Genomic DNA, 25014 nt, shown 5'->3' with positions numbered 1-25014 from the left:
GCATCAGCTGGCCATAGAACATACATGTTCTATTTTATGATTTTTGTAAAAAGCTCATTATTTCTCAATTTCTCCCCCACTATGAGGGAAAAAAAAAAAAAAAGGTGTGGGGGGGTAATTTTAGAGAAGCCTAAAATCAGGGCATTTACACATTTGGATTCACCAGCACAACTTTCACAACACAGATTTTTCACTTCCATCCCCTTATCTGTCACAATATCCAATCTAAAATAAATATCTAAACATAGTGAACAGAAGTAACATATGCTTCTTACACAACTGTAGTACTGATCATAACATCTCCTTTCATAACATTTTTTCTTTTATAAAAGAAAAAAGAAAAACCTACAGAATTATACAACTATGGGTGTGAAGGATTGGATTTCCTTACATTTTTTAAAGAAAACTTGTTTTTTCTCTAGGACAGCACAGAGTTTACTAAGACTGTTGGATAAAAGTGCTTTCTTGCAAGTGAAGTTTTCCCCTTCAAGCTTAGCATGAAACTTTATCCAACTGAAATCAGAGATTTTAATCCTCTACGAAGAAACTACAACTCTATAAGCATATTATAAAACAAAACAAATTCAAATTTTAAATATACAATTCACACGTGCTCACCAACCTTTTGCTTTGTCTTCTCCAGCTTTGATTTCAGCTTTCTTCCTCTTTTGCCTGTCCAGCCTGTCACAAATTCTGACCCTGCAATGTATTTTCAGAAAAGTCACAGATTTCTCACTGCTACGAAAAGCAACAAACAGAAAATCTATCTCATTTATACTTGCTCCTACCTGCACATAACACATACCTACATACTTACCCAAAGATGTTTCAGCTGTAAAAGAATGCTTTGTTCCTCTGTTAGATTCAAACACAAAGCCTGGCAGATCTTCTTTCAGGATGGTAGCTTGCTGACCATCGGAATTATGAATAGCAATTTCTCCTTCCTTTAAACAGGTGAGTGACCAGTTTCCTACAGTAAGTTTAGTTGGCCCTGGTGCCGATAAAATTGGCTGGCTTGTGGTAGATGGTTTTACTTGGCTTCGAGCTCTCTGCAGCTTCTCGAGAAACTCACTCCTACTTTCTATTTAAAAACAAAAACACGTATTTTTTTCTTCCCACAACTGTTTCAACCATCATATCTCTCAAGCTATTTTTTTTCCAATGCAAGAGCAAAACAACTGAGTACATTCAATGCAAAATTAAGTTTGAAATTAAGTGTCTTTAAGTGTTCTAAATTTCTTCCCAGTATATTTCTGTGCTTCAGTAGTGATTTATTCCATGATGGCATCAAAGCAGACAACACAAATCTTTATCAATGGTGCTATTGACAGATGTATTAAATCATCTTCACAATTACAATGGGAAGATCAAAGAAATACTTTATAAGCTTTTGGTCTTGCAAAAAAATAACTTTTTATGGCCAGCATGAACTATTCTCAAAAGAGAGTTTTTAGGACTAGGACATTAAATGAATACTCCAAGAGGAAAACAGCAATCAACTTAACAGCTTAAAGCAGGTGGACAAAAGATCCTGCAGACATAAAAGCCAAGCAAAAAAATGTATTTAAAAATGTCTGACAAGCAACATCTGACAAAAGGAAATTCAAGCTAACAGCTGTTTGCTCAGATTAAATGTCACAGAGGCAACAAAATTTATTTTTTTTTATAAACGATACTGAAAACTTTTCATCTCCTTTGTAGAACCTCTAAATTCACCTCAGAGAAAGAAATCCACAGTCACACTACTTAATACAGTGACATTAATGTAGATATTCCTATTCCTTCCCTAGTACAGAAATTTTAAGGAATTCTATACTTCTGAGAAAAATGTGACATTAAAAAAAAATACTAACTTAATGGCACCACACGAGACTCGATTAGGACTTAATATTTATATGAGATATTTAACAGATGAAAAAGATATCCAGGTAATCTAGCCTAGCTGAAATTATTCCAAACAACTACCTCAATTTTTATTAAATTATATTTTGAAGTCATTAAAAAAGCTGGACACTACATTGGAAATATTAGCACAATTCCAGAAAATTTGACAAGTTCATAATTCAAAAAATAAAAATGCCAATTAAAATAAAAATGCAATAACCTGAAGTTAACAAGTATCTTTTACGCTTCAGCATAGTGATTTCATAAATACAAATTTTATAGTCCACGCATTTGTAAAATTGCTGTTTTCCTTTTGCTGCCATGACTTAGGCTCTAGGTTTTAAAATGCATCATTTTTATTGTTTTATAATACAAAAATGAACAAACTTTATGCAAAAATATATATGCACTCTTGAGGCATAACATTCATTATTGTTTAAAATTCATAACATCCAGAGAGGTTTATAAAAAGAATTGTAAAATTTCATATGCAAAATTAAAGTTCTATTAATGGAACTCTTCCAGATTTACATAACTACCTTTTAACAGATTTATTATATAGCACATTGCACTGAAAGTGAGAGGATTACACATGATTGAGAATAATTCTGTGTTCCCTTAGACAGATTTTTGGGACTCATCTAAAGCTGCACAATTACCATTACATTTCAATTTTTGCATTGAACTTTCATTTTTTCTAAAAATTCAAACAAAACAAGGATTAATCTAGTGGAGAGGGGTAAGTACAGACCTTCAAAAAATGTTCACAGGTTCTATATTTCCCCCTCCCACCACAACTTCGATCATGCAATACGCACTAACAAATTCAATTACTGAACCCTCTATATTCTTGCCAGTGTGAAATTACTAAAAAGTATACGATGAGATCAGTCAGTAATGATTTAGTACATCAGAACATATAGTATAGTTCAGGACTGTAAGATACTATTCTGAGTCTATACTGTATGGTAGTAATTTTAGTTACTAGATACTAGCTTCTTATCTCTTTAATAAAGAGGCTGCTGCACACACTTAGAGCTAATGGTTAAAGTTCAGGCAAATTACACTGCAATGTCAGCACTCAGACAAAAAGTTGTAACAAGCCTCATTTAATCCTAGTTAGCTCCTTCCCTTCCATAATATCCATGCTAGTTATCTTCTTCAAAAACAGGATTTATTCAATCTTTTTAAGAAGACTGATATGAAAAGATGCATCATCTTAAATTATCAATCTTTCAGGTTCTCTTCACTCCAGCTTCATCTGAACTGTGCCCATTCCACTCATGTTGCAAAGAAATAGCAAAGTGTCATCCTCACACCCACATCATTTAGAAAGAAGAAAGCAGAATTGGCATCTAGGGCCTATAAGCATTTAAGAAATTAATCTCATGGATCTTCAAATTAAAATGTGATAAGCAAGTATCTTATCACAGAAACTGTTTACCTTTTAAAGTATTAGCCTGGTTTAAAAGAATGCAATGATAAATTTTCTGATCAAAAATAAATCTAGAAAAAATACCAGAAGTGGTTTCCAGCTGTGTTATAATCTAGAAACACACTGTATCACATTTTGTCTTCATGCCCAAAAAATTAATGGATAAAGTCATTAGCACTTCATTTCTATCCTGAATCATAATATGTTCTGTTATTTCACTCAATGGCTTGTTGAAAACATAATAATATGCAAAGCATTTTATGTCTGCAGGTTCATAAATGCATGAACTGTTGCAAAAAAAGAAGAAACAATAAAGGAGGGTTGTTTCTGCATTCAGAACAAGTTGTGTATTCTGTACAGAAAATTAAAACCACCTGTGCACTGCCAGTGCATAAGGTCTGTTCCCTTATCCTCTCTCCAACAATTAAGACACTGTAATTTGTTTCCCAATCTCAATGAGAAACTTTCCATTACTTTGTCTTCAAACACATGCAATTTCATTCTGCTAGCTAGAAGCAAACAACAAATCACCATTTCAACCTGCTTTTCCTGGGACGGCCACTACAAAGTGCTTTTAATGACTGGGGTGAAAAAATTAAGTATGCATGGAGAAGATCAAAACAAAACAAAGTTAATACACTTTTACTGGCAAGATGTTTGCTTAACACAATTCACCAAGGAAGTCAAGTTATGGTCACATGCTATCTGATAAAAAGCATCACAATTAACTGACCACCTTCCACCTGTTTACATCCTTTACTATTTAGTAAGCCAATTCCTGCAAAACAAAATAGCTCCAATGAAATTATATAAACAAATGTAACAGTCTCAAAACTTAACTTGGACTTGAATTGCAAAGACACTACCTGAACTATCGGATCCTCCTTCAGGGCTGCCACTGGAATACATTGTGGCTAGTTTTCCATCCAAAATAAATCTGAACCATCCATTACTACCATTAGACAGTTCCAGGGCTGCAGCATCACTCCAGATATACAAGCAGTCCCTTCCCCTAATGATTGACCAGTCTCTCCAGTGATAGGGTTTACCCTGTTGCAGTTCTTTTGCATCCTCCTGTGGTTCATCCTCCTGTAATAAAATTGCATTAAACAAAAGAAAAATAAAACAAACCAAACATCTGAACAAGCAAAAAACCAACCAAAACAAAAATGCAACCCACCTGACCCACCAAACAGAAAAAAAAAAAACAAAAAAACCAACAAAGACCACAACAAAAATAACACACAAAACAGGCATTTTATAAAGGCTTGCCTCAAACCAAAAGCATAGGAACTATACTCCTGTTGGCAAAATTTATTCTATTAAAGAATAGTTTAAAAGATACAATATTTTTTAGAAGTTTCCTTTCAGATACTTATTTATCTATTCAATGATAACAACAGCCTACTGAATCCAATATCCACCGCTATTTAAAACTTCTACTGCGAGAATTAATCAAAACAGGTTGAGGTTGAAAGAGGCTTCCAGAAGCCATCTAGTCCAAACCCTTGCTCAGGCAGGGCCAACCTAGAGGGAGTTGCTCCAGACCACACCCAGACAGCTTTTTAACATTCAAGCACTAAATTATTATTTATTTATTTTATTTTAATAATAATAATAACTAAAAACCCCCACCAATACCAAAAAACCCCAAGCTACCCAAAACCAACAGTAAAAAGCTTAACTATACGCTTAAGACTTAACTATAAATCTTAACTGAATGGATAACAGAAGTAGTCTGCTATCTATTCAGTTCATCTGAGTGGTCAGTAATAGGACTGCTGAAAAATGGTAAAAATGCATTTAAGGTTTTCATTATGAATAGAATTCCTTTTTAAAATATTTTTTATATATTCAGTAACAATGTCTGAAACACCTGCAATTTTTTGATGCACATATGCTAAAAGAGATGACCTTTGTGCAGAAAGGCCTCATTTTGCTTCACAGCCATTTTCAAAACACTAGAGAAAAAACAAGTGTCGATCAACTTGACCAGAAGTACTAACAGTAGGAAAACTCAGCAGATAAATAATGTGCTAACAAAATACGAAGTTACGAAAACAAAAATAAAAACAATTAAAACAAGTGGCATACAATAAGCATTAATGTAATAACCTAACTACCCTGCCCTAGACATTTTCTTAACAGTGAAAATTGTACTAGAAGACTTGGCTTCACAGGAACAAATAAAGCTGTCAATTCTGTATTTACCTTCTCAGGCTTAGACTCCTCTTCATTTTCATCATCAGAGGATGGCCCCGCCAAAGTTGACACTTTACTAATTACACCAAGTCTAGCCAGTTGGTCTAGAAAAAGATCACCACCTTTATCCACCAAATCCCTTATGATTTGCAAGGCTAGCAAATGGCCATCATCATCATCCTGTAATACATTGGACGGAAAGAAAATAACAGAGGATCTCTTATTTTAACTGTACATGCTTATCTTCATATATTGTCTGGGTGCTATGAACATGGGTGTTAGCTATTAACAAGTGTGTGGAATCAATGAGTATAACCCCCTTTTCTGCACTGGTTACATACAAGGACATTTTCCTTCTTCCTACCTCTTGATCAAGAACTGTAGCTGTTATCTCAACCAGTATCGTGGGCAGGTTGTGGCCAGCATCAGAATCACAAACCTCTTTCAGCAACGCTTCAGAACAAAAATGTATCATTTTTCTAATGAGGGCAAGACTTGCTTTCCTTTGAAAAGAGATTGGGGCGGGGGGGAAACGAAAAAAGATTCTTACAAAGTTAAAGTATGCAGTAATCAAAGGAACAAAACAGCTCAAGATAAAACTGCTTTTGCACTATATTTATGCATGCTTTCAAAACAGTGTTTCTTTTTTGAGATCTTGTTACTGAAGCCAAAAATTGGTTAAGTCCTAGATTATCTCTAAGAATAATTCACCCACTAAACTTCCTTGATTATACAGTACTAGGAGTCTAACATATTTTTCTCTCCTCAACCCTTCTCCAGGTAAACCTATTCTACATTCTGTTTTTATCCACTCTCAGTGATGGCAATTCACTTCTAAACACTCCATCTTCCTCCTAGCCAGCCCTCCATTTCTGTCACATATTTCCCATGTTTTGGCAAGATCCCTAGAGTTTTAACATCTGAAATTACTATTAGATAATATAGCTTTCCATATCACAATTAATTCGGAAGCCAATCCAAATTACAGCTAAAGCTGAATTTTTTGTCTGAGTTTTAAAAACATTATTTACCCAATTAATAAAGAAAACTGTAAAATACAGAAAGCCAACTACTTCTTTCCACAGTCTGCAACAGTTAATACTGCAGATTAACACAGTTTCTTCCTTCATTTGAAATGACCTAGTTTAAGCTCACTATCCTTAGCTCATGTAGAGTTTCTCTCCACCAGAGTCCCTTTTTATCTTCTATTTTCTCCCCCCAAAGTACCTATAAACACTGGGAACATAAATAAAAAAGATTAAGCAACTGTTAAATTCATAGTGTAAAAGGCTGAGAGGGTATGATCAGAAGCAATTTATCACAACCATTATATACCCTCAGTATTCCTTTTTAAGTATTAAATTAGATTACATTCTTTTAATTCTCTCAGTAAGATGTATGTTCTCCAGTTGATTAACACTTAAGCTCTTAAGAAGTCTTCTAAAACCTTCTAAAATAGCTTTTTCCAGTCTTACAATTTTGCAGTGAATTTATCTTGATAACACTTCAGTAGTTCACCTCTTGCAAATTCCTATTTCCATTACAATGGCTACAAACAGCTGTAACCAAATGCTTGATCTATACAAGGTACTACATGAACACACTATTCTTTCATCATTCTACTATAGTCAAGAGTATGCTTTGCTCTCCCACTTCTGACTGACAAAAGATACCATTTCACCAGAAAAAACCTGCTACTTAAAATATCATTTAAAAATCAGACTTGCATCACTTTTCAAACCACCAGTTCTATTCAAACAGAATTATGTTTAAGTACCATGTTGTAATTTTTAATGAAAAGCAAACAAACAAAATCTTGGCTATTTTTAACAGAACGTATTAAGAAATTCAAAATATGCAGGGAAATTGTCTATCATAATAATATTACCTTATTGAAGGCAACATAGTTTGTTGAAATGTTTGTGCAAACACAGGCAATAATCTTTTCAAGTATATGGGTGCCATTTCTGGATCTCCTTTGGGTTCATTACATTCTTCCTCATCCTTGTTTGCATCTTTCTTTTTCTTCTCATCACCTTTGTTAACAGGACACATCCAGTCCCCTGGAAAATTTTTTTTTCCCAAAACTGTTCAATAGCAAAACCCAAGAAACGAAATAAACCCCTCCCTTCAAATAAATCTAAGTTTTCTTTACTAACATCTAAGTACCTGAATGAAATATGCATCGCTAAAAATAGAAAATTTACGCCTGCAAGACTCATTATCAAACATTTTTTTCAAGTACCAGCACCAAAGACCACTCGTAGGAGAAAGTCAAAGTCCTTAAAAGGAACTAAATATGAGCACATAACCACCTGCAGCTCCAGCTCTACAGAAGTCTCACAAACAGGTAAAGCGCAGTTCCCATGTAGAAAGAAAGGATGCCAGAGAGGCTACCAAGGCTGACATCCTCTGAACCCACAGCAAAAAAAACAGTCTAGCCCCATTCCACAACTGAGGTGCAGGACCACTGTCCGAAAACAGTGCTTGTGGCCAGCCAGCAGTGTCTTCAGTAATCCCTATTCCTTAAGAACATCTGAAACATTTTGGTTTTATATACACTTTGCAGTCTAAGGAATGTTAGTCGAGATAGATAAATATATATATAAATGTATTTATTTTACATACATATTTATCTATTTATATATCTTTATTAATCTTAATAGAGTAAAATTCTAATAATTGAGTTACTATACATAAGCCTTTCTACTAAGCAAGGACATTAAATTAAAAACTGCACTCACCTGGAGACTGAAGAATAGCTACTACTTCACTGTGTCCCCTTTCACGAGCTTTGTCTAAAGGAGTTTTCCCATCCTCATCTCTTAAATCAGGATTTGCACCGTGTCTCAACAGAGTCTGGAAATAAGTATTTTTAAATACATATATATATATATATATATATATATATAAAGGTAAAAAAGTTAAGATTCTTCCTGTCAAAGTAGTAAAGATGTTTTTCATATACCTTTCCTACACTCTTCTCATGGCTGTAATAAAGTTAGGACATTACATACTTTTTATATCTGTAGAGCTAATATACAACTTTTACTCATGTCACTACCCTGTCATGATGAAAAAAAATTGGTTTTTTGCATGAGCATTGTAAAGAACATGTAAGTAAGTATTTGACAGTGCACACATCAAACATACTGCACTGAAGACATTTTGCATGGAACAAGCCAAAAAGCCAGCATAAGGCTGCCAGTTTAATTCATACCTTTGCTACCTGAGGTCTTCCAAAACATGCTGCATAATGTAATGAGGATGACCTCTGACCTCTATTTACATCAGCACCCCTTTCACAGAGAAATTCTACCTGTTAAACAAGAAAAAGGAAATTAGTTTTTTTTCCATGTTTCCTTATGCAAATAGCCTAAAAGTCTTTAAGATTCTGTAAAAGTTACCATTTCCTGAGTTCCAAAAGCTGAGGCCCAGTTTAAAAGAGTTTGTCCCACATCATCCATAAAGTTTACTTCAAAAGCTGAAAGATGCAATGAAATAAAAATAGTTAAAGCTCCCAGAATTATAAATTTAACTTCATCAGTGTCCTTTAAATAAACACCAGGTCTTAAAAAAACAGCATCCTCAAATAATTCTAGAGAAGCATTTATGCTCTTAACTGAAATTTAAAAAAGCAGCATAGGGATTATTACTAACAAGACCAGTTGTGTATTTAACAAAATAAGTACATAAAGATATTCAAGGCACTATCTAAGCATTTCTTACGACACCATAGATTATAAAAAGATACTTTATCTCATTTTCTTTTTCAGAGTATTTTTGCTTACCTCCTGTGTCAATAGCATCTATTAGCGCATCAGTATCCTTACTGCGGATGCAATCTATCAGCTGCCGATGAGAACGTTCCCCAGAACTATCCAGTCTTCGCAACCCTGGGATTCTGCCTGTAGATCCAGCACTGGATTTTGGCAGGGCTTTTCTCCCTTCGAACAGTAGCACCAAAAGAAGATCTACTAACCGCATGGTATCCAGTACACATCTCTCATCACCCTGCAACGCACTTTCTATAGAATCTGGAAGTTCAGATCTTAGGAGATCCTGGAAATAATTAAAAGTCTGAACAATAAAAAATATACAGGGCTTTAGAAAATACTATCAGAATCGGGTTTCATTTCCATATGAAATGTTTCCTTTCTTCCCCTCTTTATAAATAACCTGTATGTATGTATAAATATAAAAATAAAGCCTAAAAACTTCCGTATTAATATACAAAATAGCAACACAAATCTTGCCTATATTAAAGTACATAAAGGGAAAAACCCTATGAGAACAAAAAGCCGTAGCATAAAAGGATTTCTTACATGTGTTACTACTGGAGAGCCTCTACACAGGGTTGACAACAGGCTTACAATAGTTGACACCTGATTACTTAATTTAGAGTCTGCAGCCGTAGCTGGTGCTCCAGTGCTACTCCGTCCTGGTTTGCAAGCTGAAGATGGTCCTGATGCTGTTCCACCAGCAGCTGCCATGCGAGACAACAACTCCTCAGTTAATCCATGCTTAGCTAATGGGGCAGGGTCAACTCCACGCCGTGTGAATCTGTCAGCTAATGAAGCAAAGCATCTCAGAGCTCCATCTGAAACCTAAGAAAGAAGTGCAAGAGAAATCATGAAAATTCTGTTACTTAAAGTGAGAAGATGCTAAGGAGATATTTAAGAACACGGGACACATAGAAGGACCTGATTTCCACAGGTTCCCCTCAAGGTCAATGAACAGAGAAGATGGGCTTTTAAAGTCAGAAACATGGAGTTGGAACCCAACAATGAGCTGAACTGCTCACTAAAAGGCTGCACAGCTGTTGGGTTCCCCTCACCCTTTCTCTCTATTACACAGAAATCAAGGAAACTATTTTTCTTTGACTGCAGTTCAGCATTAGGAACACCTCCTTAAGCCCCAAATCACTCTAGAAAAAACATGTTCAATAATCAAATTGCCAAATTCATATATGTTGCAGCACATTTTTAGAATTTTTTAGCTATACATGCTGTTCTTGCAGGAAACACAACTCTTTATAATCCCTACTAGCAATTGTCCATTGTTGAAGCTGTATTTAAAGGTCTACACAGCTTCTCTTAAGGAAAAAAAAAAAAAATTCACCTGGACCAAGCCTAAAAGCAGGATAAACTGGGAAAAGCAGATTTTACACTAAGATAATGCAGACTGCCCACTGAGCACCTGACCCAAAGATAAGAAGTACTTTTGGGACAGTAGAATACAAACTCCCAAATTTAGGTTTGTCACCAAAGGATAAAAAAACCCACAAAAAAATAACCCACAAAAACCCCACAGACCAGCAGTGATACTGTAGAAACAAAGCTTACTGTTGATCCTCTTAACAATCCAGATAAAAATCACTGTTGGCCAACTGCTCAGGAAAAAATCCAACTTCTTCTCATGACGGTGTTGAAAAGAAAGGGAGGTTTTACCTTTAACATCTCTCTCATCTATACGCTGCAAGTACTGCCATCTTTCAAAGTTTGCATAGGCACATCAAGATGAGCTGCTTCAGGCACATTTGCCTTCATAGACTTGCAGCAGCAAACCAGACCAGTGTCAAGAAATAATTTAAAAACACCACAAAATAAAAGCCAACACAGTATCTATTCTTCAATAAAATCTAAATTACTACACTTCTTACTCCTTAAAAAGTCATCAACTTCTAGCACAGCCAATTTTCTAAATTATTGTCAGCCACCACAAACCAAGGGCTTAAAGACAGTTACTCATCAACACATAGAACAAGATTAGAGTATTAGCCAGGCATCATGAAGTTAAAAATCTTGGATCTCCATTAAGTTTGTAAGGACTTGAAAAACAAAGTTTGTCACAAGTAAATGCAAAGCATGTTAAACTTCTGGCGTGGTCCCTGCTTGCCAAGCATTCTGGTTTACCAGGACTCTTTTGCAAGGAATTTTGCTTTAACTGGTAATAGTCACTACTCATGTCCTTTGTCAGAAATACACGGGAGAGGTTCAGCTATTTAACACACTGCATTAGTGGCATCAGTTTACAAAGCAAGAGGGTACTGTGGAAGGCATTCTCACGAATCACAAGTTTAGTAGAAATGTCAAAAAAAAAACCAAACCAGCAACCAACTTAGAGATAAGCTGTTCTTGAGGCCTCATTCATCTGGTCTGAACTTTTCCTTCAAGTGGTGTTACTAACTAGTAGCCCTCACAAAAAGCAACGAAATCCAACGGTGTAAAAAGACAGGAAGGGAGAACATAGCACCAACAAAACTTTACAAAGCAAGTTGCTGGTTAAATCCATAATACACATCAACACGCATTGTAAACCTGAGGCTTGTTTCACAAAAACCATGTTTCTCAAGGATACTGGCAGAGATTTACTTGTTATTGTCTGTGTTACCTCAATCTTACGCACGCTTACCTTAAAGTTTAACTGCTAACAGAGTAATTTAATTTGAACTTTCATTCAGATCTCCAACACCCCAGCAATTGCTTTTTCAAACACATTATAAATTGGAAAACAGTTAACATACTACAGACTTACAGTCTAGATTTCAGGATTAGACTGCCCAAGATGAGCACGGCGTTGATAAAGCTAGGAAATGTTTAAAAAACATGGTAGCTTATTCTGAAATGGCTACTGTGACAGTCCCTGCCAACTGGGTCTTTAAAAAAAAAAAAAAACCCACAAAAAAAACCCACTAAAAATATATTTTAAAAATTAAGCTCACAGGCAAGAAGGTTTACATGATGTGCTGCTTAAACCAGGCTAAGGCCAAGGGGTATAGAGAAAGGAATGAGGACAGAGGTGGAAACAAAATGGGGACTGAGAATGATATGGACAAGAAACCTGGTCAGGGTACAGGAAGAATTTGGCTAAAGACCTATTGCAAAGCATTAGTATGACATACACAAAAGGATTCTACTAGTAGGAAGAGAATTCCTTTTGAATACATTTTCTAGATTTTACAAGCAGTGCTTCATCTCAACTTAATAAAACTGCAATAGAAAAGCAGTGCTTCATCTACAGTAGTAGTGCCACTTAAGATGGCTTTCCACTGTAATATTGTAGCATTGACTGTGGAAGTTTTAATTGCTTCTCTTACTCTGGCAAAAGGAAAAAAAATATTTTTGTCTCTTATTTATGCTCATATTTCATAGTGACAGAGATGCAGTCATACAACAGTAACTACTTCAGAAACTATTTCAAAATACATTGATAAAAGTTACAGGATGTTTTTCAATCAAGTTTTCAGAGATCAAATAAGATCATATTCACACAACAGTGCTTGAAGTCAGGCACTAAGCGTATTTTTTCTTCTTGTCATCACAACTGTAAAGGAAGCTATCATAATATATAAATATAACTACTATGTAAACATACAGTTGTGAAGGCTATATAAAAATACCTAACTATTCATCTATTAAACATATTAAACATTCTATCTATTAAACATAAAGGAAGTTAAATTCATAGTATACTGAGCTGGAAATTTATGTTTTTACATATTACGTTACCTGATGATCTTCATGTTTTAATAAGCTAGACAGCGACTCCACACAGATCTCTAATGAAGAATCCTGAGGCTCCATCTTGCCACAGAGTCTGGATACTACAGCCATAGCTGAATGCAAAGTATCTTTATGAACAAGGTGTCCACTGTCACGAATGAATGTCAGTACACAATTCAACCCTCCAGCTTCAAACACAGCTCCTGACTCACGGGTACAGATTAATTCTAACACCTATGACAAAATGAAATGTAATTAGAATGAAGTATACATAAAATGTTATTTATTTACCCATCTACAAAGCTGTTAAGAAAATGAAACAAAAGAATAAAAATCCCACCTCACTTCCCAAAAGTGGGCCAAAGCCTCCACTACTCTAGTAGTTACAGTTTTCTTCAAAAATACAGAGGCAAATACAAGAACATCCCCCAACAGCATGGTCACAACAGGTGTTTGTGAGACAGCTGGACAACAGTATCCTTTCCTGGGAGAATTAAGTCCCTGGATAACACACAACTGAGAGTTCCGAAGCTTCGAAGAGTACTATTACTCCACTCCTCCAGTGATGTACTTTTGAGTAGACTGCAACTAGTAAATATCAAGTCTGATGCCATGGTACTCAAGGACCTAAACTATAAACTGTCACATGGCCATGAGTTATGCTTTGAACAACAGATTTTAAGGGTCTTGAATTTTTTTCTGAAAACTTTAAAAGGGTGCAGAAGGGCTGTGTGTAGTGCTACTGAAGAGACAGCAGATCATCTTTTATAGCAGGTAATTTATCTGTATCTGGAACAATTCTTCATTCCTTTTTTTGCACAAAATTAGACTTAGCATTCTAGACACGCAATATAAACAGTAAAACTTTCTTCTAATTTGTTTTGTTTCTTTTTCAATACTTTTTTAAAGGAATCTCAGCTTTGAAGAGCAGCAGACTGACAATAAAGATAAACAGCATCACTGGCATGTATCATACTCCATGGTTATGCTTTGCATTTTAATAAAATGAACAGGATTACAATATAAGGAAACTCTTCAGAAACAAGAGCAAGTTTTTCAGCTCCTTCCTTTCCAGATCCTTCCTTACTGAAGAAGGATCTTCAGTACACAAACCTTCACACACTGCTCAGCCAGATCTCTGCTTGTTCTGTTGTTAAGTTCAACAACTACTAAACGATTACAGAGCGCTTTGATAGCTCCATCCACTCCCACAATCCTTCGGGTGCATTCGGCTGATACATCCAGATAATATGTTATGGCACGAGCTGTTACTTCTAATACATTGTCTGGAGCACTTTCATCAAGAAAAATTTTGCACAGTGCTGGTAAAAAAGTTCGAGGAGGGCATCTGCAGGAGAAAAAAAAAAGGCAAACACACAACAAACAGCACATTACTAAGTTGTGTAAGTTTCTCTACATTAAGTAATTTCATTCACTTTCACATTAACAGATCAACAATTTGCTCAATTGCTCTGTAATTGGTTTAGGACATTCATTTAGAACACTAGGAAGCACACATCTCATACACAGTCAAAAATTCCAGTCAGTAATCTGAACACACACTGCACTAGGGGAACAAGCTGGGGGGGGGGGGGTAAAAAAAATTCTTGGAATTCTACAACTGTTCAGGGAAAAATTTATGCTCTTGGGAAATTATTTTAGGAATTAACCTCGCATAACCAATCTAAATGCATTTTTTCTCAAAAAAGCTTCAAGGTTCATGATTATAAATAGTTACTTAAACTTAACCATGAAATACTGATACAGTGACTAAAGATTTTGGATTTGCTACACAACTTAATTCTGAGTGGTCCTTCTTCCCTATGTTACAAGAATTCTCATTTGTCTTTTTATCCTGTTTCAGCTTCTGCCCCTGCATCCCTCCTCATTCTTTTCCCTAACCACATTGAGAACATATTTAACTCATTTAGCTTGCTTCCATTAAGTTTGTCTTCATATCCATATCCAGCCTCTGGATCTCCTCTTTATTGTCAGGCTCATTTCCATACACAAGGACAGTCAAGAACATCTCCACAACTTCAAAACAGAATAAGCAAGCTGCAGCAGTCCTTCTACCCCTCTGACTTATTAGGACACAAAACAAAATGGATGGCCATAAAAATGATTTTCATTATTACAGCAGCTGTGGTTAAGACTGATTTGGATCAAAAGTTTTAAGACATGAAGCTATACTTTAAGACAATTTGTCTTCCAATAGCATACTTACTCAGCAATAAATAACATAATGGTTGCTCACTACAGTGTCAGAAGACTTCCAAGGTGGTGGTGGGGACTTAAGGGAATGTATGCTGTGACAGTACTCAAATTAACTGGATACCTCATCCCTAGATGTAGAAGATTAGACTAAATCTACAGGAAGCAAATACTGTAACTTCTCTTACATTATGATTTTGGTCTGCAAAAGAATGCTTGAAACTTTTCTAAATTAAAAAATAGCAGAAGTAACAGCATGCTTTTGGTCTAGAAGACAGGTGAAGTACTCATCATCAATAATTCTGAAGACTAAGCCAGAGGTCATTCATATCCCATTTGGTACACACAGTGACTCATGCAGAGGCACCGAGTCCTGGGACAGCAAAACACTAATAGTTTCCTTGAAGATCTGCCTATGCTTTTTGAAGTAATTAAATAATACTGCCTGACAAATAAATATATTACCCAGTGATCCTTAATGACATAAATTAATAAGAGAAGCTTTGATAAGGCTAAATTTCATATTTAATACTTATATTACCCTATCCAGCCTATATTGTCTGTTATTCTTAAGAAATCTGCTATTTAACTCCACATCTTTCTTAATGAACTTTGAATTTTGAAGACATTATCCTCGGGAAAAAGTAGTCTGAAATCTGCATTTATTGCTAGATGACCACCATACACAAGAAGTATTGCAGTATATAAAAATTAAAGTGGACAGTGCTATATGAACAAGTGTTTTTCTGTTAGATTTTTTACAGTGCATTTTATGCCATGAGCCAGATCACTAGAACACTGCTATGAACTTTGTGTTCATCCAACATCATACTGCATGAAAATAAATTTAACAATAAATACAAATCTTAAAAAAATCCCAGATGAACCAAAACCACCTACATATAACCACATGGAAGGTCAGGAACTCCACTGCCTCCACTGTAACAGTAGCAAGCAGAAATAAACCATTTCTTAGATATCCAAAGAAAACAACAGAAAAAAATCCTCAAGATTTTTGCAGGGAGTTAAAAGCAAATTTAACACATTTTTTTCTATGACTTAATGGCTTATAAAAAGACACAGCACAAATGGAACTCGGCAGTTGGTATTTTTTAATGGAAATGTAGAAATTTGGAAGAAATCTGTTCCTGTCCTTAAAAACACCTGTCCACAAGAACCAATTACCCAGCAGATACAGCAAAATACAAAGTTACTAAGAGCCTACCATTGCTACTGTATTTTTGCCAGCACACAAATGTCGGCACACTGTATCAGCAACACTCTTCTAAGAGCACAGCTCACTGGCAAAAAATGAAGCGCTTGGGTTACTTTAAAATGCCTTTTTGCCAGAACCTCTAGTTACATTAATCAGAGCCCACACTTTTATTAGAAGGCAAACAGCAACCTCCAACTGCCATCATGACATTTGTTTTCTGATTTAGAGGCATGATTTCCAGTCCTCCAATAAAGTAACCAAGTTTATCACAAGGTTTCAGGAAGAAATTGTACATTTGTCATGCACTTCACCTGTGGGAATTACTTGGTTCTCACAATAAACAGCTACCCAGACTTCAACAGTTTTGTAGACTATGGCAACACATGCTGAATTCCTATAAAAGCAGCAATGGTTAGAACTTCACTTGTTCTGAAAAAAATAAATTATTTATCCTTTCTGAAAATAGTGCCTGATCTAATTTTAACAAGAGTTTTCACAGAAAATTCTTTCAAGCTACTTCGACCTTGGAGCTCTATGTACTTGATGCTTGTTTCTTTTAACAGTTTGCATTTGGTCTGGGGGTTGGTTGGTTGGGTATTTTTGATTGGTTTGTAGCTTTGTTGGATATTGCTAGCAACCGGGAAGTGGAGAGCTGGACTACACTGCATAGAAGAGGCAGCGGAAACATTTTATAAAGTTGTATTAAGGACAATAAGTAGGACTGAAGAAAACAGGACGGGAAAAAAGCAATACTGAAGCATTACTTAAAGTGGTTTTTTCCCCTTCTTTTTCCTGCAGCAAATAGAGAAACAAACAAACAAAAAACAACACATAGGAAATCACAGGCTTGAAAGTAAAAATACAAATTTAAAAGTAATAGAAACATCAACTTCATTTTTCTTACATTGTTATTAGGAACATGGCAAAAATATCAAACCAGAATTTTTGTCCTGGTCTCCAAAACACCAAGTGAGAGTCACTTACTATTTTAGCACATAACTAAAATTTAATGTACCGCTGGGTCATCTTCTTCCCCATCATGTCTTTCTCAACTCAAACAAGTTGATTCAAATTCTACACATTACAGGAATACAAATTAAGTTATTATCCCTAAAGTCATACCAGGCAATGAAACGTGTGCGCAGAAGTATTTCTGAGGAAAGCAAAACAGACAGACCAAGATTCCATCAGCCTTGAGTATCTGCCAGTGAGACTGTCAAAAAGTGCTTTTATTATTTATTGTTTTAGAAACACTGCATTAATAAACTATCATGTACAGCTACTACTTTTTCAAAAAGGTCATAGCTGGCAAGAGATCCAACTTGTTTTTTCAAGTCCCAAAGGATAACAGCAACAATGACATTAACTTTGAAAATTAAGTCTGTATTCTCAGACACTTGGGCCAAAGCAGCCTGCAATACACCAGTTTGACTAGACAGGACCTCTGTGGTGTCTTGTGCACTGCTCTGTAACATTATTCCAGGCCAACACATTGTTATACTTGGTTCTAAGCAGCACAGTTCTTTACCATTTTGAACTTGTAATGGTACCGGCAGGAATTAAAAAAATGTTTTCTGTGCCAGTCCAGTATACAAGGTTTTCCACTACTCATATATACCAGCTTTCCTGGTCAGTTACAGACTTTGTAATTCTATGAGACCACAATTACAAAGTTGTATTTGCATGCATTTCTGAAACACATCTTCAAGAAGCTATGGCCAAGCCTCTTCACATAACCTCACTCTGTGGGTGTCAAGATTTTGAGACAAGATTAAAAAACCCAAACCAGTATATATTATTTATTTCCTAGAATTTAAACAGTATTCTGTTTGTGCAGATTCTTATGATCAGGATGGTAAATTTCTGTGCTGAACGAAGTGAAACAACCCAGCAGCAGGACCTTCTTGTGACAAATGTAACTGACTTTTCTTCATTAACATCACATAAGATAGCAGGGAGGAAGCACTGTCTTTCCATCAACTCATTGCAGTCTTGTGACGGATAGACATGTAAGATCAAGACTGCGCCTCACACATTACTAGCTCTGAACTTGTCATCGCATTGTCTTCTCCCATCCAGAAAAGTTCCTAACAATGTTTAGCACCTCCTATCTAACCTATTACCTGCAACACACAAGTCATTAGTATCTGTCATACTGTAGCATTTGAGGGCTCATCTCAGGATCTCCCTGCACTACCAGAGCAAAACAACAGATTCTATCGTAGAAAACTTGAAGTATAATTGTACAATATGATTATTGTACAGATATAGACAAGAGAATGCAAATTAATCTTCCCACATTATTATACAGATAAATTCAGATTATTTTTGGTGGCTGAAGCCTGCTTGGGCCTTAGCAGTCCCTGCGGTTCCTACTAGCGAGGGAACAGAAAGTACCAGTTCTGTCACTCGCACACAGCCTATTGAGCCTCTAATAGCAGAGAAGGGCAGCATACCAACACATCCCCAGTGCTCCAGCCATAGTCTTCTCAAACAGGTGGTTAGAATAATGACAACACAAAATTGTACAGATGTCACTTTGAAGAACTTTAGTCACTATGCTGTAACTTTTCCATCAATGACTATGTTACAAACAGAAGTACACAGGTCAGGTTTATAGAGATCACCTTCTAATCCCTAAACCCACACTAAGCTATTTACACAGGGGTCTTATGGCTGAAACTATGAGAATCTGCTACACATGTCTCAGGGACAAGACCTTGCATGTGTGAGTAGTGGCAGAGAAAGGACTGGAAGGGGTAAATGGGAACACCAGCACACAATGGGATTCAACACTGTCAAAGTCATACAGCACATGTACAGAGTACACCCCTCCCTTCTGTCACACGAGGATTTCAGTGTGCTGGCCCTTGACTGCTAAGAAAAAGGTAAAATTCTGCCCTTACTCAGTGGATGGTCTTCACAGCTCAAAATTGTGCAAATGGGCTTTGTAAGTAGTCAAGTCCTTACTCAATCCAATCTTGAGTAAAGGCACCTTGTTACTAAAGTGTAAGCAAAGGGAGAACAGGGAAGACAAATCCACTGTTCACCTGGAAGCAATTCTAGCAACCAGGCCCTGAGACAAGCACCTTCTGAGAACCAGCCCTTCTTTTCAGTGAAACACCAGGTAACCAAATACAATCAACACAAGCAAGAACCGAAGCGTAAGTCAGATGACCCATGTCAGGTATGCATCACTATTACTCCTTAATTCCCAGATAAATCAAAGGGGACTAAAACTGTCTCAAATATTTGCTGTAGAAGATTAGGTCCCATCAGTAATACAGATCCTAATGCTAAATGCCCAGCTAAGACTGCTCAGAGATAAAATGTATTTTGATTGGTAGTGAAGCAAAGCACTTCAGGAGTGTTGTACCACAGTGGCTGCCACCAGACTCACCTTTAGAATATTGTCTAAATAGAAAACTGAAGGCTACCAAAACTTCCCAGGACAGCATGGAGGCTAAGGGTAAAACTATGGCGACAAATGAACTGGTGTGACAAGACACAAACAAGAAGATAGTGCTGAGTGCTCTAACACAGGAAAAAAAATAAAAATCTATTAAATATGCTTTATTATTTCAAAATAGGAAATAATGGCCAATAGGAGCGAATAGGTAGCTCCAAAGTTCAAACTTCTATTTAGGAACATTTCCTAATGAATATGAAAATTAAAGTTTTTTTTTTTTTATTTTCATTTCTAAGAAGCTGTATTAATATCACATTGGGCACTTCCTAAAGTACTTTAAGAGAGTGATTATGGACCAGCTTAGTGAATTAATGAGGTTACTCTGTCTTATTCCCTAGTGGAAGACTGACTTCAGTGAGTTAATGAGGTTACTCTGTGACCAGTGCTACAGCTCTTGCCAATTACTTTTAAGTCTCTCAGTTTTGGATGTCCACCCAACTCGATTCCTGTACTCCCAGGATCAGAGCTTCTGCTACTTATTACCTTGTGAAACCCATCACGTTTCAAAGATCTTGATGGAAGACAGGTTTGTAAGTAACAGTTTTCAAAAAGTCTGAAGTATGTACTTCTCAGTATTTAGCCTTTAGACTCTAATCTATTAGAATATAAAGCAGTAGAACATTCTGTTCCCTATACTAACATCAAGAAAATAACTAAACCACATTAAGAAGTGCTTATTCTGTATAATTCCTATTAAAAGTCAAATTCAGGCTTTCAGTATTAAAATCAGTTTATTGGAATGTAACCATTATGATACACAAATTCTTTAACATACATTCTTCCTCTGCATAAGTTAAACTGATCTAAAAACACCTTCTAAATATAACAGTCACATTGATAAGATGTCAAGAAAGGCTAAAGTAATGTACAGTATCATTACTTCAGCATTTACAGCACTATAATCAGCATAACTTCATACGCTGAAACACTTCCAACTCTTTTCTCCCTCCCCCACTCCCTCTGCAGGAACAGAGGTTTCCATAGGGATACAAAGTTTTTAAATAGCTACACCAGTAAGCTCCTACCAGTGCTAAGCCTTAACTCAAATGAGATGACTCAGCTGATTTTACAGCCTGCCAGTATAAAAAGACACCAAGGAAGTAAAAATAGGCACTAAAAACTCATTTACGTAATTACATTTCATACTTTCAATGCATGCAAAAGCCTTAGCTAAAGCAGCAATAATAATGGCCGTTTAAAATTACTGTCATGTTACAACAAAACCCAAAAGAAGGAAAAAAAAAAACAAAACAAAAAATAAGACAACTCTGCTTCACCCCCCCAGACGGTTAACACAACCACTGCTAGCACTAGGGTGTATTACCTAATTCCAGAGTAACTGCTGGATGCAGTGGGTGCGGAGCCCCTGCCATGTGACAAGGCCTTGGGCTTCATGTGACTTGTGGTCGAAAACCAAGCTCAGCTGCCTGCCAGAACTTGTGCTGGATCTTTAATGCATACCATCTGCTGAGACCAGTTAAACATACGAAAATAAAGAATTATATGTGCCTACACTATTTAATGATTAATATATAATAATCTCAAATAACTAAAAATAAAAATACTGAAGTTAAACCTCACTAGTAACTGTTTTTAAGGAAAAACATAGCAGTTATATTTACAACGTGCCACATTACTTTGAAGTTTCAAATAACTTTTTCAAAGAACAAAGAATACGTCCTGCACAACTGAGCTGTTCTTAAAGCAACTGTAATTCCAACTTACTTTTGATTAGTGATTGTTTTTCCTTTCCACAATTCTTTCTATGGCAGGAGATCTCAGACTTTCCCTGACCTTTCCTTCACTGAAATAGCATTTTGTTTCCACATATGAAATAGGAAAAAAAAATAGTAAAAAAAAATTAAAAAAAAAACCTCAGTAGAGTAATCAAGATCATCCACAAGAGCACTGACCACACCCTTGCATTGCCTAAGTATACTTCAGGAACCACTTCCAAACCATACAGCACTGTTTTCTTCCAATGCTGCTACACAACAAATAAGTCCAGAAAATAGCCACTTATAAGACTTCAGAGATACCAAACTGTATTTTTAAGGTACAACAAAGGCATGAGTAAAAATTAATCTCTAATTTAGGAACTTTTACCACAACTATGAAATATTAAACCTTTATAACTCTGAATTCCTACTCTTAACTGCAATCACAGCTCAGGCAATAAAATAAAGCTAGTGAATTAACAACTCCATCCTGTATCTATTCCAGCAGAAAGTCTGCACTGTCAGAAATTAAAATAAATTAATTTAGAATTCAAATTTGACATTTAGAAACACTTCCAAACTTCCATTTAGCTAAATAAAAGGACAGATAGCTGAGTCTTTTTCTCAGAGCTCACTGTTAGGAGGGAACACATCATCTAAATATTCAGCTACACATTCAACAAATAGCAGTTGTGTGAAATGAAACAAAAATGCAAATGCACAAGAAGGAATACTTTATGCAGAGTATGTTATTTCTAAATTTCTAAATAAAATTACTGTTAGCTTTGCTTCTGAGCTTACAGAGCATGTATTGGGCTGCCTTTTGCATTTTTCAGTATCTTATGCCATGCCCCAGGGTAGTAATCCCAAATATATCTGTTCTCTTATCTCCAGCATTTTGTAATTATTTTGTAGAAACTTGGTCCACAACACCTGAATAAATGACAGAACTTGAAACTACAGATATTTCTGCCTATGATTTCCACTATTAGCAGTGGTTCAAGTATACATTACATTTGTTAACATTTCAAAAGAAAATAAGCAATTAAAAAGTATGACTGGGGAAATGTGCCTAAACATACACTTTTCCCCACTAGCTTCTGATGGATTTCCAAGTGCTCAGAGAACTGACTTCAACAAGAAAACTTCTGTTTCCTCATTATCAATCTACTGAACATCCATGCTGTCTGTGGCTCTTGCACAGCCTCTTTTTAAGAGGACAGTATTTAAAGTAATTTGACTAGCACTGCCACTCAAGAAAGGAAGCCCGCTGTTTGAAATTCCTAGAACACCTATTTTATTGGCCTTATTGGATCTTTCAGATGGGATCTTTCCAAAGGGCATTAACTCACTGCCTTAAAAATCTTTGCATAGTACTTCCAAGAATCATTTCAATTTTGTGTCATATACAAAACCCTGACTAAAACAAAGAGTACTTGATGATACTACCACCAAAAAATGAGGAGGGAAAAAAAAAAAAGACTAGTAAATGGTAACAGAATGTGATGAGTTACACAGAACTGTCTGGACTACTCAGAGGCACAGGCTCATTTAAATGAGATGTTTAACACACGAAAATGCTAAGTTACAGATCTTGTTCTAGGTAAAACATCCAGCCATATCTAAAAAGCGAGTAATCATATCCTGGAAAGCAACTCTGAGGATAAATAACTAAAACCATACTTCCTGCGCAATGTTTTGGACACATCTAACTAAATTTGGGATGTATAACTGGTCACAGTAAGTTAAACAGTGTGGACGAAGGCAACACTGGAACTTATTTCTGAAAAACTTGGAAACTGAAGAATTGGAGAGGGGAAGGAAGATTGAGAGCTGATGAGATCCTTCTGCACGACTACATTCCCAGTAAGAACAATACTGGCTTTTCATCCAGTAGGAAAAGGTGGACTGCCAGCCACAGAATGCAGCAATCTGGCCAGTCCAAACAGAAAATGAAAGGCAAATGTCAACAACAAAAACAACTATGCAGCAGATCAAATAGCAAAACAGGGGGTAAAATCAGGTAGGATGGCCTACTGGAAGCATTAGCTACACCTTATGCTTGTATTCAGTAATAACCAGGTACAGTACAAGGGCCTATGACATAAGAGAGGATGCCATTTTAGATGACATCTTCCCTTCCGGCCTTCGCAGCCATTCTGATTCTCAAAATGACTAGACAAAGCTAATTAATCTTCATAATACCCATGACAATGAAGCCATAATTCCCATTTTACAAAGAACAACCAGAAAGACATTACTGTGTTAAAACTCTTAGCACTGCAAAAAACCCCACAACTACCCAACAACAAAAATTAGCCTTAAAAAATAAGAACTGTAACAAGACAGCTTCCTGAAAAATACAGCACACACCCCTACTTCCATCTCAGAAAAGCAGTCTGTAGGATGCTGAAGATCCCACTGTATTGAGTCCACAGAGCACATAACTCCAGTGCTGGCATTTCACTGCTGCCACATCCTCTGCCTTCATTAAAGGCAAAAAAAAAGTTATTAGCAATCACATGAGTCTTGCCCTTGTAAAGCTCACAAAATTTCATTTATTGAGATGCTTGCATTTGTACAAACCAACAACTTGCTATGAACATACGCTCTGCATGGCTTACAATAATGAAAACTGTAGTCTATTGCTGACAGCAACACTTATCCTAATTTACTCATGGCTGAACTCCAGCACAACACTGTAATAACATCCTGACTTCTTCCCTACTCACACCCCAACCCCCCCCCCCCCCCCAAAATAACAAAACAAGCAAATCGAGGCCCTTAGTGGCATGGTTTAGTGGTGGCCTTGGCAGTGCTGGGGTATTGGTTGGACTTGATAATCTTAAAGGTCTTTTCCAACCTATTCGATTCTGTGAAATCTGAAGGCCACATAACATGAAACCACCTTGATACTGATTGCGCTGTCCTTTTACCCTGTTAGTTTTACCATGATCGTTATATCTGTTAAAGGGCACTTTACTAATGTCTGAATTACAAAGATGCTTTTAAAGCCAGCATAAATTTAAAAAATAAGCTTGAAAACCACTACTTCGTATTTCTACCCCCATCTCTATAAGAAAAATTGGTTTTCTCACTACATCTAGTTTTGACTTGCTGAAGTTGTTGATACAATCCTGATAAACACAGGTACCTGAAGTTTTAAGCAATCCAGTGGAGGTAAAGCTAAACATTTTTCTACCACAGTCTCACTACCTCACATTAACAGTCTTTGGTTCACTAGAATTTCTTCTTACACTTCTTATTATATGTTAGCAAATACCAGGAAAATGTATTTTCCCTAGTGAATAACATACTTAGGAAAGAATAAGGGTTAATGTAAACTAAATAAACATATTTGATCTAAAACA

The 25014-nt window shown here is 36.1% G+C and overlaps 1 protein-coding gene across 9 annotated transcripts in view; it reads right to left on the bottom strand.

Moving 5' to 3' along the window:
- Positions 1 to 25014, bottom strand: part of HECTD1 (HECT domain E3 ubiquitin protein ligase 1) — a 59966-nt gene that overhangs the window by 28247 nt on the left and 6705 nt on the right. For 4 of the 9 annotated variants that reach the window (XM_061367628.1, XM_061367635.1, XM_061367636.1 and 1 more), the window contains exons 3-15: positions 14140 to 14374; positions 13033 to 13260; positions 9847 to 10128; positions 9313 to 9601; positions 8929 to 9005; positions 8742 to 8840; positions 8266 to 8380; positions 7410 to 7584; positions 5886 to 6024; positions 5531 to 5701; positions 4186 to 4408; positions 806 to 1081; positions 623 to 699 (exon numbers count right to left, since the gene is read on the bottom strand). In XM_061367628.1, the coding sequence (XP_061223612.1) occupies positions 623 to 699; positions 806 to 1081; positions 4186 to 4408; positions 5531 to 5701; positions 5886 to 6024; positions 7410 to 7584; positions 8266 to 8380; positions 8742 to 8840; positions 8929 to 9005; positions 9313 to 9601; positions 9847 to 10128; positions 13033 to 13260; positions 14140 to 14374 (2386 nt within the window). The remainder of the gene's footprint in view (positions 1 to 622; positions 700 to 805; positions 1082 to 4185; positions 4409 to 5530; positions 5702 to 5885; positions 6025 to 7409; positions 7585 to 8265; positions 8381 to 8741; positions 8841 to 8928; positions 9006 to 9312; positions 9602 to 9846; positions 10129 to 13032; positions 13261 to 14139; positions 14375 to 25014) is intronic. The other 5 variants (XM_061367629.1, XM_061367633.1, XM_061367631.1 and 2 more) reach the window with 3 other exon arrangements.

Source organism: Neopsephotus bourkii, unplaced genomic scaffold (genome assembly GCF_033783945.1).
Source record: "Neopsephotus bourkii isolate Nb327-2 ecotype Australia unplaced genomic scaffold, CSIRO-AGI_Nbou_v1 NB_1388, whole genome shotgun sequence".
Classification (NCBI taxonomy): domain Eukaryota; kingdom Metazoa; phylum Chordata; class Aves; order Psittaciformes; family Psittacidae; genus Neopsephotus; species Neopsephotus bourkii.
This window is presented reverse-complemented; position numbering and strand designations above follow the sequence as displayed.